We start from the raw sequence: 14,904 nt of genomic DNA, 5'->3' as shown, positions 1-14,904 counted from the left end.
GTCCATTGGAATTCTACAGTCAGTGTGCTTTTGGCAAAAGACACACCCATTCGGGTGTTCTTTCTTTACTGACTTCCTCTTATTTTTTTTTTAGATATTTTAACGAATGTAGTTGACTGAGCTGTAGCCAGTGCCTTTTCAAAATATTTAATGGTGAAGGGAAAATTGGTTTTGCTAGTTTGCTGCTATTGCGTTATTTGTGGACCAGCAGTATCAGCATCACCTGGGAATGCCTTTGAACTGCAGAACTTTAGTGTATAGCCCCCATCCTACAGAACCCAAACTATCATTTTAACAACATCCCAGGTGATTGACCTGCATATTAAAGTTTGAGAACTACTCTGCAGAAGAGGCTTCAGCAATGAAGATGGCTGAGGGAGAAACAGGTGGCAGATAAAGAAAAAAAAAATCTTAAATCAAATTGGATACCTTTCATGATAGAAACAAAATTATGGGTACTTTACTAATCCCTAAATGCATCATTGTAATACCAAACAATACATTTTAAATAGTTTAAGGTATAACTGATATAAAAAAACTGCACAAAAATAATGTATACAGCTTGATCAGTTTGGACATAATGCATACTCCTGTGGAAATGTCACCACATCTTTTACCTCCAAATTTATCCTTGTCTCCCTGCTCCCCTCACCTTTTTATGTAGTAAGAACACTTGACCTAAGATCTGTCTTCTTAGCTTGTCAGGGCTGTGCATATGGGTGCCCTGGGGGCTGCATGGTGTTAAACCAGTCAAGGCCAGGGGCGCGAAGGGAGTAGGTCCAGGATGGCTGGCGGCACCCATGCTACTCTCCCACTTCCTCCTCCTTGGTCTTTCCTGGGCTAGGCGCCCTTGAGGGCTACCCAGCGCTTCGGCCACTCCCAGATAATGCAGTTCAGGGACTTCCTGCCACAGATGAGTCCCTGGCCTCGCTCCGTGGTCCAGCAACCTGTCCTTTCAGGTGAATCCCTGCAGTGCTGTCTTGGTACAGCGACCGACCCCAACACCCCTTGGAGCACGCGGCAGGGCCCGGGGCTGTGCGATTCCTGCTGAGTCTTTGCCTCCAGCAGCAGCACCACCTTCCTGGAAGGGGCTGTGACGAGTGGAGGTGGGAGGAGGGAGAGTGAGAGCCACCACCTCTGAGACCCTGAGGTAGGAGAGGTGCCTGTGAGTAAGGGGTCCCAACAATTAATGCCTCTGTGGCAAAGCCCGGGTGCCTGAGAGCCGGGAGGCGCCTCTCGGTGGGAGGAGAGGAGAGGAGGCCCCAGGCGGCCTGACGGAGAGGGAGCCCGCCCCGGGGGAGAGGTGGTGGCCCCCGGAGCGCAAGCACTTCCAATTCTCCAGCAGGAATAGAGCTGAGATCCCTGCAAGGATGGGAAAGTACCCCTGTGTGGCACACGCACTGCGCTAAAGCAGCTTACTTGCAGCAGTTTTGCAGAACTTGTTTGAAATCTTAAGGAGTGGAGGCTATCACCTGTCCAAGTTGTAAACAGCCCGAATGCTCTTGCCCAGGAAAATTTCACAAACTCCATCCTCAAGAACGGTGTTGGGGATACAGGGGCAAATGCCTGTTCTCCACAGCACTTTCAGCTTCAAATGCATCCTTTAAATGAACATAACTAATGTTCTACCGAATGGATGCTAGTGGAGAAGACAAGTGAGGTGTGGGTTTTTTTTTTTGTCTTTTTAGGGCCGCACACACTTGACTAGGTGTCCAGGTGGAATTGTAGCCACCGGCCTATGCCAGAGCCACAGCAACACAGGATCCAAGCCACATCTGCAACCTACACCCAGCTCATGGCAACACTGGATCCTTAACTCACTGAGTGAGGCCAGGGTTTGAATCCAAGTCCTCATGGATGCTAGTCGGGTTTACTAACCACTGAGCCATGATGGGAACTCCAAGTGAGCTATTTTTCGTGTTCCTCCAGGAGGAACATATTGCCTCTCTCTTCTCAAAGTGCTTCATGAAAAGGCTGTGTTTTTGACAAAGCCTTTAAAAGTATTAAGTTTTGTAAACTGTTGACAAAAACGTGCATCATACAGTATTGATGACCACAGGCACTACCTTGCATGACCGAAACTTTATACCAACTGAACAACATATGAGTTTGAAGACTTTAAATACCTCACGTAAGAGGTATGCTAAGTGAAATAAGCCAGGGGCAGAAGGACAAATACTGCCTGATTCCAAACAGTAGATTTTTGATAGTTATTAATAATACCATCCTGAATGAAACAGGGACATTTAAGAATAAAACACATATGCATGGAGTTCGCATTTTCTGGGAGTTCCCATCCCAGAAACGAATCTGACTAGCATCCATGAGAATGCAGGTTCGATCCCTGTGCTCGCTCAGTGGTTAAGAATCTGGCGTGCCATACGCTGTGGTGTAGATTGCAGGCACGGCTCGGATCTAGAGTGGCTGTGGCTGTGGCGTAGTCCGGTAGATACAGCTCTGATTCGGCCCCTAGCCTGGGACCCTCCATACGCCACAGATGTGGCCCTAAAAAAAAAAAATAAATAAAATGCATATGCAATATATTTTAAAAAGTATTTATAACACAATATAACACGTGCCAAACAAGTCTGAAGGTATACATTGGCTAATTGAACAACTGACAGATAAAACATACCTAATTTTCAGACTCATGCCACAACATGGATGAACCTTGAAGACGTTATGCTCAGCGAAATTAGCAAGTCACAACAGGATAAACATTGTATAATGCTACTTACATAAGCTCCTAGAGGAATCAAATTCGTAGAAAGGAGAAGCAGAATGGTAGTTGTCGGGATGATGAGAAGGGAAAAGTGGGGAGTGAGTGTTTAATGGGTATGGTATTTTAATTTGGGATGATGAAGTTCTGGAGATGTGTGATGGTTGTACAACAGTGTAAAGGTACTTAGGGCCACTCAACCATACACTTAAAGTGGTTAAAAAGGCAAATTTTGTACTAAGTATATTTTACTACATAAAATTTTGAAAAATATATATTTAATTTTCAATCAGGACATATAGAAAATCTCCATGTTCTAAAAATGATGGAAGAGTGCTTGCTTCGGCAGCACATATACTAAAAATGATGGAAGAATGGAGCTCCCGTTGTGGCTCAGTGGTTAGCAAACCCGACTAGCATCCCTGAGGACGAGGGTTTGATCCCTGGCCTTGCTCAGTGGGTTAAGGATCTGGCATTGCTGTGGGCTGTGGTGTAAGTTGCAGATGAGGCTCGGATCCTGAGAAACTGTGGCTCTGGTGTAGGCCGGTGGCTACAGTTCTGATTAGACCCCTAGCCTGGGAACCTCCGTATGCCACAGGTGTGGCCCTAAAAGACACACACAAAAAGCTCCCCTAATCATGAAAAAAGACAAAAAATAACTGTGGTCAATAAATAAATAAAAATGATGGAAGAATGGACAGAGCTGTGTTCAAAACAGTTTGATAAATTCCATGGGAAAAATTATTTTAATTGATACATAGGACTTGTTGGAGCATTTAAAATGCCACAATAAGTTGTGACACTTCAGATAAGAAGTTGGTACAATATTCAAGTGAAAGAAGCTTAAATCAAGAATCGAGTGCAGGAGTTCCCTTCAAGGCTCAGCGGTTAACAAACCCAACTAGGATCCACGAGGATGTGGCTTTGACCCCTGGCCTCCCTCAGCGGGTTAAGGATCCTGCGTTGCTGGTGAGCCGTGATGAAGGTTACAGATACAACTTGGATCCCCCGTGGCTGTGGCCAGCAGCTGTAGCTCCAATTTGACCCCAGCCCTAATCTGGAAACTTCCGTATGCTGTGGGTGCTGCCCTAAAAAGAAAAAAAAAAATGTAGTGCAATGCATTAAATTTTTACTGTGATACTGTCTCTGGATGTCTTTCATGTTTTGGAAAAAAAAAAAACCAAAATACTTCCTGAGGGTGAGGGAAATGTATGTATATTTAGTAGAGAAAAGATCCTTGTGCTTTCCCAATAAGTATTAGCAAAATGTTTATGAAATCATATTAAAATCTAAAATGCACTTACTGAATGGAACATTCCCCTTTCATTCTCATAGAAACTTTTTTCATGTGTAATAGAGAACTGATTTACTTCTGAACTGAGGAATTCATAAATATTTAAATTTTTATGATCCAGAATTTTCCTCAGCTTCCATGATAAACTTCTTTTTCTTCTGCCAATATGCTTCAGTGGTTAAATATACAAGAGAAAGCTTTGTCATAATTTTAAAATATTACTCTGATGAACTCAAACATATAGTATATTGTAAAATTATAAACAGTGACATAATCTCATGCTCTGATTAGAAACAGTGAAATGTGTCTGTAGTCACAGAAATTTAAATAAAAGCAACCACATAATCAAAATCACTGTTTTTAGTACATACATTTTATTTATAATATGAATTGATTTTTTTAGATTTTGTAAATGTTTCATATTACACAGATACGGTATCATAAGGCATTTATTCACTGCCAGAATGTGTTTGGCCTGTTTTTTTTTTTATATATTTATAACTTCACCCTAAATATTTTGAATTATGTAGGAGAAATAGTAATGAAAGAACTTCAGCTTTGGTGACTGAAATTTGGCTTATATATTTTTTTTAATTTTTTTTATTTTTTAGTCTTTTTTTTTTTTTTTTTTTTTTTTTTGCTATTTCTTGGGCCGCTCCCGCGGCATATGGAGGTTCCCAGGCTAGGAGTTGAATCGGAGCTGTAGCCACCGGCCTACGCCAGAGCCACAGCAACGAGGGATCCGAGCCGCATCTGCGACCTACACCACAGCTCACGGCAACGCCGGATCGTTAACCCACTGAGCAAGGGCAGGGACCGAACCTGCAACCTCATGGTTCCTAGTCGGATTCGTTAACCACTGCGCCACGACGGGAACTCCTGGCTTATATTTTATGGTGTAATTAAGTTATAGAACCTATAGCTTTTTTTGTCCTTTGAAGTATATTGGAATGAATATCATTGGTTAAAAAAAAAAAAAAACAGTTGAGAAGTTCAAGATTTTTACAGAGGTGATTACACCATTTTGCTTTCATATATTTTTATGGTGATGGACTTTAAAAATTAATTTGCATTTTTTCAAAGGACAGTGGCATTTAGTGTTGTGTGAAAAGTGCCATGACTGACATTTTAAAAGATAAAACATCCAGGTAATGAAAGAAAGGCTTTGAACTTTTCTCCCAAAACCAAATTTCAACATTTATACAATCCAAAGTGAGTTTTTCTTGGAATCCTCTTTACATCTTCGCAGCAGAGTGACACAGACACAGATGAGAAGAGTCTGGGGAGGCATGGTGATGGTTACTTCGTACTTTCCATGTCCACCGTCACTGGTCTTGGAGCCCTTTCACACCATTGCCTCGCTGGGAAGTAGGGTGGTTATTGCAGAAGCCACCTGCTGTAAGATTGTTATCTTCATGGACTTGAGTTTCCTTTGTATGTCAGTATATAATTTATTGCCCCAACAGGGCGTATTGAATTTATTGGCCAAACAGGGTCACCTGAGAGGAAAGAGCAGCAGTGTTAATTATTATGCTGGGATGACACCCATCAACTAGGGCAGTCCTGGGCAAAAGCTGATGAAAGGTTTTCTATTCGAGAGAAGCATATTTTTAGGAATTGGGAGTGCCCTTGGTAGGGGGAGGTGGAAGGATTCCTTGACCAAGTTTACAAACAAGAATTTGGGAACTTTTAAACACTTTTCAAAGGTGAGGTATATTACTTCAAATCTTGCCTAATTCTGTATTCCACCAACTGACCTAGAAGAACTGAGGGTTTAGCAGGTGACAATTCACAGAGGACCAAAGAAGTAGATCAGATCTGGGAGTTCCCATTGTGGTGCGGTTGTTAACAAGTCCAACTAGGAGCCATGAGGTTGCGGGTTCGATCTCTGGCCTCGATAAGGATCCAGGTTAAAGATCCGCTGTTGCCATGAGCTGTTGTGTAGGTTGCAGACATGGCTCGGATCCCACGTGGCTGTGGCTGTGGCATAGGCCAGTGGCTACAGCTCTGATTAGACCCCTGGCCTGGGAACCTCCACATGCGGCCCTGTAAAAGGCACACAGACACACACACACACACCCCTCCCTAAGTCATAGGTTGCCAAGATTAACTAAAAGCAGAAGAGTCTCTCCTTGGAGGGAGTAACTTTTTATCAGAGGAGGTGTTCTGAAACTCTGTAGCCAGAGCTGAGAAAGGAAAAACATCCAAATGTAACAGATTTCCAGTGAAGTACTATATGGGTGAATAGCATTTTCATAATGATTCACCATTAGGTAACGTGCAACATTTTTTTCATTATTATACTGTAGTTAATTTCCCTTTTTAATTTTGGAGAAACACATTTAAGGGGGAAAATACTTGCTTGTAAAGAAAAATATCTTTCATTTTATACCCATTGCATGACTGTCTCAACAAGCTTAGCTCTAAGATCTAAGTGTTTAATTTACATGTAGAGAAAATTTTAGGTGGCAGTGTTATTTGTAACATGCACTGCAGTGTTTTAAGAGTTGACATGTTAGTGATGAAATATCTGATCGTGAAACCAGGCATCCATTTTTAGACATTTGGAGATCTTTTGATTATTAAGACATAGAGAGCTTATTCAAAATACTGGTGACATCAGTCATGTTATTTATAATTGAAAATAACGGTTGGGAGCAAGCATGTGGTGATGCAGCCTTTTAAATTTTGATGCAGAATTCCTTGTGTAGGGAGACAATTCAAAGCCTGGACATCCCATTTGCTAAAGTTTACTATAGTCAAGTTGCTTAGTGATAAATTTTCGAAAAGAAGATATTTGGGTAGATAATTACATTCACTGTGTAGGGTATTTGTGAAGGCTGATGATAATAGATGTAAAATACAAGATATATTTGGAATCAGTGGAAACACATCTACTACTTTTGTTAAAGGTAACAGAATTGTGATCTTTAAGGAGCTTGCCAAGTCTTTAGGTATCTTCTGACCAAGAATTATGTTGTCCTTCCTTCTGTTATGAAAATGCCTCTGCATGAAGGGGTATACTTGGAAATAGGTTTTAAATTAATTGCTTTAATTTATCCCCAAACTACTATCTAAGATAGGTTGGTACCATGGTTCTTTTATTAGGAAAAGGAAATGTAAGCACATAAGGACTGATTTCTTAAAATCACAAATCAAGTGTTTAGAAATTCTAGTGTATTCCAGTTCTGTGAAACTTGCTGTTTTTTCCTCACTAATTTGGTGGCAAAACTAGAAAATGTGCTTAGGAAACTTACCCTAAACCCTGACTCTCTAGAATTCATTCTTTTGTGATAAATGTAGGAATGTAAGTATTTTTCGACTTTCTGGTTGTGTGTTAAAAGGGGTGGGAAATAGAGTTTAAAATATCTAATTTAGTCTAAGTGGCTATGGAATTTTTTTTTTTTTTTGAGAAACTTAAAATAGTGCAATAGAATAAATACTAAGGTGTTGACCTCAGGCTCTTTAGGTATCCAGAGTTAATTTAAATTCCATTCTTTAAACTTTTTTAAAAACTTTCTCAGTGGGTAAAGCTTTTTCATCTTGGCAGGTGAAAGTAGTTACTCTGAAAAGCTGTAATTAGCTTATTTCGTTAGATGCTATGGAGATGGCCATCCAGGACGCAGTGTCCCAGGCTTGGAGACAGAAGACTGTGGAAGGGCCACCATGCGTTATACAGCACAGGGAAAACTTTGTGAGTTTAGGAAAAGGAAAACCATTCTGATAATTGGAAAACATTCTTTACAAAGTGGAGAGATTGTTCTGACCACCTAGGTTGATTGGTTAATACAGGTCAGTGTTGCGCTGCTTGCCCTACCTTCACCTCTCCTCACCTGTTTTCTGTGCATAACAGCGAATCCTCTCAGGTGTGGCTTTGAGTCTGGTTTCTGCGGCTGGGAGCCATTTCTCACAGAAGATTCACACTGGGAATTCGTGGAAGGGTCGACCAGGGTAGACCACCACCTTCCTGATGCTGAGGACACAACAAGCAGACATCATGGTAGGACATTCCCCCCCCCCCGCCCTTTTTAAACTATTTTCTTTCTTTCCTTTTGTGAAATGATGATACTGTGTATTTTCACTTCTATCTATAGACTATATAAATAGAACTCTGGTTTGTTTTGCTTTAAACTCCTCTGATTAACCTAATAATTTGTGGTTAATTGGGTTTCCTGAAAGAAGCATTGTTTTAATAACCAAACTTTAAGTGACATTTTTCTTTTGTTTTTATGGCTGCACTTGCCGCGTATAGAAATTCTCTGGCTAGGGGTTAAATAGGAGCTGCAGGCCTATGCCACAGCCATAGCAACCCCAGATCCAAGCTGCATCTGTGACATAGGCCACAACTTGCCGCAATGCCAGACCCTTAACCCACTGAGCAAGGCCAGGGTTTGAACACACATCCTCACAGAGATGACGTTGGATCCTTAACCCACTGAGCCACAATGGGAACTCCTGGTTACATTTTTTTTAAAAGGTTGAGTTGATGGCATGAAGAGGGGGAAATTCCTCTGATGATTTTCCCTATTTGTCAGGAATCATGTACAGGAATAGTTTATTTAGAGTAATTCAAGCTTTGCAAAACATAAAAATATTTTAACCTTCTTTCTAGGAATAGAGAACAGAGATATAGCACTATCTACAAAATAAATTATAAATGCTCGAGTGCAGTCTTCTGGCTTCTTGTAAGTCTTCTTCCTCATATACTTTTTTTTTTTTTCTTTATGGGCCTCACCTGCAGCATATGGAAGTTTCCAGGCTGAGAGCTGAATCAGAGCTGCAGCTGCTAGCCTACGCCATAGCAATGCCAGATCCAAGTTGCATATGTGACCTATGCCACAGCTCGTGGCAATGCCAGATCCTTAACCCACTGAGTGAGGCCAGAAATTGAACCCACATTCTCATGGATACTAGTCAGGTTCTTAACCCCCTGAGCCACAATGGGAACTCCCTTTTATACTCTTTTAACCAACAGTACAATTTTCATATATTCCCCTATATTAAGAGCCACCATAACTACATCTAACATTCCAATAAGGCTTTGTGAAATTCCAAGGAAAACAGAAGGTGGTTCTTCTGTTTTTCTCTTTGTTTCGTTTCGATGCTATTGCAATGGTACATTACTGTCATATAACTTTTATAATAACACAACTATCCTGCAGGTCCTCTTCAAGCTCAAATAACCTCACTAGACATTATTATATTTGTTTCTCCTTTGGGATTTCTAAAGTATGCCAAAACTAAGAGTGCTGACTGTGCTTTTAGCTACTGGAACTTGGAGTTTCCTTGTATCCATGCCCTGGTCAGTGCTCTGGTGGAGATTTGAAGGGAAACTCTCTGGAACACTTTCTTTGCAGCTCTTGCCTCCTCTTTATGAACTACAGCCACTTGAGTCTCCCCAGACTGCCAATTTTTTTTTTTTTTTGTCTTTTTAGGGCCACACCTGCAGCATATGGAGGTTCCCAGGCTAGGGGTCGAATCAGAGTTGTAGCCACTGGCCTACACCACAGGTCACAGCAACGCCAGGTCCTTAACCCACTGAGCGAGGCCAGGGATTGAACCTCGTGGTTATGAGTCAGGTTCCTTTCTGCGGAGCCAGGACAGGAATGCCCCATCTTTTCAATTTGAGAAGACTACCGCACTTCTCCTGGCATCCTCCTCCCAGAATGGCAGCTGGAAACTCAGTGTAGGCAGTAAGCTGGGAAAAATGCATAGCTTGGTTCATTTAGTTCCCCTCTCAGACCTCATTTGCCTGTGGTTCTACATGCTCATTGTCCTACATTGAAAACCAATATATATTGTTTTGATTTCTTTGCCAACATAGGACAGAAGACCACCTCTGGTCCCTGATACTCAACCTTGCCTGGAAGTAGAAAAAGCCTAATTCTTTTATTTGTTTGCTTCATTTCTTTGGTCTAGATACACCCTAATGTATCTAGCCTCTGGGATGAATAGGTGCATAAGAGTTTAGATGAACAGGAACAGTCTCTTTGATATGCTGTAATTCCATAGTTTTCCTAAATCAGTACATTCTTTGGAGCTGGATTGTAAGAAGATAAATCCAGAGACCTATTCCTAGAAGCAGGTGGGTCTGAGATCCGAGTTTAGTCTCTCTCTTTACACCTTACCTGCATATATAAATTTTAAGTCAATAGTATCTAATTTTCAAATATTCAGTTAAAATTCTTTCAGAATTGCATTTAGCTTCATCAGTTTTTACTAACTTAATATTTTCCTAAGATCATCTTTCTGTCTAAAAACATGGTTTCTCTTATTTAATCCGAAGGCTTATAGTTTTCCATGGAATTTTACAATGTTCTTCATGCAAGTCCTGTCCCTTTTTTGTTAGATTTATTCCTATGTATTTTGTATTACTGTTGTTATTGTGGGTAGACTATTTCTCACCATTTCATGTCCAGGGTCTTATTGCTAAAATAAGTAAAAATGACTTAAAATATCTCTCTGTTTTCCTTTACCTTACTAAATTCTCTTATTAATACTTAATCTTTTAGCTGCCATATGATAGCACTTATGCGTGGAATCTGAAATACTACACCTATCAACACATCTATGAAACAAAAACAGATTCACAGATGTAAAGACGAGATTCGTGGTTGCTTAGGGGGAGGAGGTGCGGGAGGGAAGGATTGGAAGTTTGGGATTAGCAGAGGCAAACTATTACTTATAGAATGGATAAACAAAGAATTATATTCCATATCCTGTGATAAACCATAATGGAAAAGAATATGAAAATCATATATTTATGAATAAGCCATTTTGCTGTACAGCGGAAATTAACACAGTACTCTAAGTCAACTATACCTCAATAAAATTAAAAAAACTTGTCTTTATTAAAAGAGAGAATCTGTTGGAGTTTCTATTTTTACAGTTATGTTATTGCAAAACATGTGAAACTCTAGCTCTACTTTTCCATTGTGTTTTCTTGAAATTTTGTTTTCTTGACTTCCGCATGTGCTAGATCTTTAAGGTAATATTGGTCCAAGATAATTAATATTATCTAATATTTCCTTGAATTAATCATGGTGATGGAAATCACTAGGTAGTTTCTCATTTTAATTAAAACGGTTTGCTTGCTTGCCATTGAAGATGTTATTTATTTTGAGGTTGGTCATTAATCCATATTAATTTCACTTTTTAAAATTTTATTAAGGTTTGTCATTTGGAATGGCTTACTATTTTTTCATAGTCTTTCCAATATTTGTTGATATGAATCTATTGATTTTACCTTTGCTGATCTAGTTGACTCTGTTGACAGAACTGCTAAATTAAATCAAACCTCTATTCTTGGAAAGCTCAGATTGATTTGGACGTATTATATTTTTGATAAGTATTTCAAATGCAATTGAAACATTTTGATAGAATTTTGTATCTATGATCATGAGTAATATTACTTTTTTTCATTCTGTTTTCATCATTCTCAGCATTAGAGATATCTGGAATCATAAAATGAGTCAAAGAGCTCTCCATATTTTTCTAAGACCTGAGATATTTGCAAGTAATGTGCAAATAGTCATTCTTTAAAAATTAATTAAAAGTAGCTGTGGGGCCATACTTTTTTGTAGTTTTCTTTTTTTTTTTTCTGTCACTTTTCCAGTTACTTTTGTGACCTAACCAATTTATTCAAACCCTTTGCTTCTTTTATATTTTGGGGATTTAGTGTTTATATGTTTCATCCTTCATTAACTGCTTGTTTGAAATCATCCATATTGTTTTAAATGATCAAGGGAGTAAGATATTTGCATATTTATTCATCTTTAGAATTTTAATTAGACTTTTAAAAAACATTTAGTTGAGTTTCACTTGAACCTGAGGATTTTTAAGCTGGAAAAATTTTTCAAAATCATCTTTTCCTACTTTACTTTTTTAGAGGTGAACTAGAGAATTTAATGAGCTTATAAATACTGTTTCCAATACTCTTCCTTTGGATTTGGGGAACAGCGGTCTTTTTCCTTCTCAGCTGGCTTTGAGATTTAAAGCCCACAAAAACTGGGTTCTTTTTTTCCCACTCAGAGGCCACACTGCTGACCTATATACAGCCTTGGTTGTTTGGTTAAGCACGTGGTATCTGTAAAGTAATACATTTTAATTCTGAAATCCTTTTCATTCTGTGCAGTCAGCATTGATCTCTCTCTAGGAAAATCACCAGAATTTTTTTTTTTTTTTTTTTTTTTTTTGGTCAAAATAGTTGGCTGTCCAAGTTACACATCACTCCGGGATTATCAAAGGGCAAGATCAGACCTTGACGTTGTTCAGATAGCCTTCCTTGTAAATTTCAATATTCAATGAAGCTACCCCTGACAGCCATTCAGAATGTGTGCTCTTTTGAGCTGCTAAGAGATGTTATCCCTCTATACACTTGCCAAGAGCACATCCACTGTAGTTAAAATCTAAAACAGTTATTTTGTTAGTGCTCTGATTAGATCTTTAATTAAGCTTCCATCCCCACTAGCACAGACAACAATGTCAAACATGTAAGCCCCAGGAGAAACCAAGTTCATTCCACAGGCTTGCTTCCTTCCATGTGTTGTAAAGAAACTTAAAAATAAAGGTCTCGGGGCAATTGCACGAGGTCATGTTGACTATCTAATTGTAAGCTTAGAAGCTTCATTTAATTTGATTTTAAACTATGACATGAATTAAGCCAATAAGCATATTTGATGCAAGGTTTAGATCAAGAGCTTGCTCGTCATCACTTGAATTTTATTTTAGATATTTAATGTTATCCCAGGTGAAAGCACTTTTTGGTTCTCTGTGGAGCTTACAGGTAAAGGAGTAAAAATGTAATTTTCTTTATCTGACAGTTGAATGTGTGCAAGGATGAGATATTAGAGCAAAGAGCTGCTAAATGTACAGCAGTAGAGCTTGTATCCATATGACTTCATGTATGTATTTACAGGGTCGTTTCTTTATTTGGGGGTGCATCAGTCACCAGCAGTGGCGAAGCTTGGAAGTCCTGTTCTTACTAAATCACGCACTGCCTCTACTCCATGTCAGGTAACCAATTATTGGTATTTCCCTTGCCCATTCTGTGGTTGTAAACTGTTAGGCTTGGGTTGCTCTGGCTAGTAAATGCCCACTGTGTTTTACTGCTATTTTCATGAAGAATTGAGAGATTTATATGAGCTATTTCAACATGAAATGTCATGTCATTCAAGAAGACCTATAACTTATATCCTTCTTTTGGGGGGGGCGCTATTCAAGAATATATATGTCATTTTGTATTCTTTCCACATTGTTCTTTCAGTAATTTAAAGCTGTGGAAATATGTTGTGCAAACTGCTTATTATTTTGGTCAACAATATTAGCTGAGGAAAATAAAATCAGTTGAATACATTCTGTTGAAAGGATGAGGAAAGGATGAATAAAGAAAGATAAACATGGGCAGAAAAATAATGACATTTCTGAAATTTTATTTTTTCAATTAGTCCTTCCAGTGCCAGGTAAACACAGAGCAAGGGATAAAATACTCAGTCTATTTTCGAAGCACAACACAGCGGAAAGCTGAGGGAATTGGGAGTCAGACTGACCTGGTTCCAAACACAGTTCTGTCACAAATGATATACTCTCTTTGAGACTCACTGGAAGCATAAGTTTTAGCACATTTTCTTCCTATGATTGTGAGAACTCAAATGTGATTAGATAAAGTACTTGGCAAAGTATTTGGCACATAACACGTGTTCAGTAAACATATCCCTTCACTTTCTGTAACACGCGTCTACATTAAATGTTTCTGTCCAGCTTGCCTTGTTTGCCGTCCTCTTGAGAGTTCCAACATGTCCCAAGCCTTTAGGATTTCAGCTTTTTTTCTTCTTTAGTGATCAGAAAATAATGAAGGGAACAGTAGTGCTGTACACTAAATTCATTGCCTGGAAATGCAGGGTTCTAGCAGTTTGTGCAGGCATTCCTGGTGATAAACCATAGATCATTCACAGGTGTAGATTTAATTATACTTGCAGCTTGATGTCAATCTGAATGAGAGCGCCTGGAACTCTTAATAAGTTGTCTTTTTTCTACCTACCCCTCCGCCTTGGTTTTCACTCCCCATTTTTCTGTGGGCATTCAAATTAAAACGACTGCCTGGACTCCACTTCCACCTCACCCAAATGGCCTCTAGACTCTCTCCCACCTTTGGTTTATTTTAATTAGGTCTTATATGATATATAAGAACTCCTGAAGCATTTGCTTGCTCTTTACAAGTACTGTAGAGGCTTACTGAACTTTAAGTCAAGGTCATATACCAAAGTAATACAATCACGGTTGTTAAATACATTAAAGGCATTGGGTACAAAGGAATAGGATGTGTCGATTCTGCCTCTTTTTGCTGAAATGGGGACTAACAGGAAGAGAAATTCTGAGACTCACTTAGAAATCACACTGTTTTTTTCTTTTAAAGTTGATCTACACTTCCTATCATTGTATCTGTGGGGTGTGATTAATTTGTGATCCTTGGGATTGCGTTTCAGTTTATGATTTTCTACCTGAGGCCATTTTTTCCTCTATTGTTTAAATTTGGAGCTTCCCTGTGGGAGCTATTGAAGTGGAGCCTCAGTGAAAACAGTGAACAATTTAGATGCTTGGTGGTTTCTTTCTCAGAACCAAGTCTTCAACCTTCCAAGGCCTTGGATACTGATATAGTGCTTTGCCTTGGCTTTTGGAAAAGTAAGACTGTTTCAAGGTTTTTGGAAAAGTGAGTGTTAGAGAGAACCCGAAGAGGTATTTGGTTTTTTTTTTCCCCCCTTTTTATCTGTATTTTTTTCCCCTTTTTACCTGTATCTGCTTGAATGTTAGTAATTTTTGAGTTGGAAGTAGGGATATTTGGATTACCTTATAGTATTTTCCAGTTTAGGATGTATTATTAGATTGTTAGAGG

The 14,904-nt window shown here is 39.2% G+C and overlaps 1 protein-coding gene across 8 annotated transcripts in view; it reads left to right on the top strand.

Annotated features, from left to right (window-relative positions):
• The window catches only part of MALRD1 (MAM and LDL receptor class A domain containing 1), an 860,334-nt gene that overhangs the window by 332,807 nt on the left and 512,623 nt on the right, over positions 1-14,904 (top strand). For all 8 annotated transcript variants that reach the window (XM_084980970.1, XM_084980973.1, XM_084980974.1 and 5 more), the window contains 2 exons: positions 7,867-8,013; positions 12,931-13,028. In XM_084980970.1, the coding sequence (XP_084837096.1) occupies positions 7,867-8,013; positions 12,931-13,028 (245 nt within the window). The remainder of the gene's footprint in view (positions 1-7,866; positions 8,014-12,930; positions 13,029-14,904) is intronic.

The sequence above is a fragment of the Sus scrofa genome, chromosome 10 (genome assembly GCF_054392235.1).
Source record: "Sus scrofa isolate SSC_HxYL_T2T_F1_AM1 chromosome 10, Sscrofa_HxYL_maternal_Yorkshire_Landrace_v2.0, whole genome shotgun sequence".
NCBI classification, from domain to species: domain Eukaryota; kingdom Metazoa; phylum Chordata; class Mammalia; order Artiodactyla; family Suidae; genus Sus; species Sus scrofa.
Note: the sequence above shows the minus strand (reverse complement) of the source record. Positions and strands in the feature narration are given on the sequence as shown.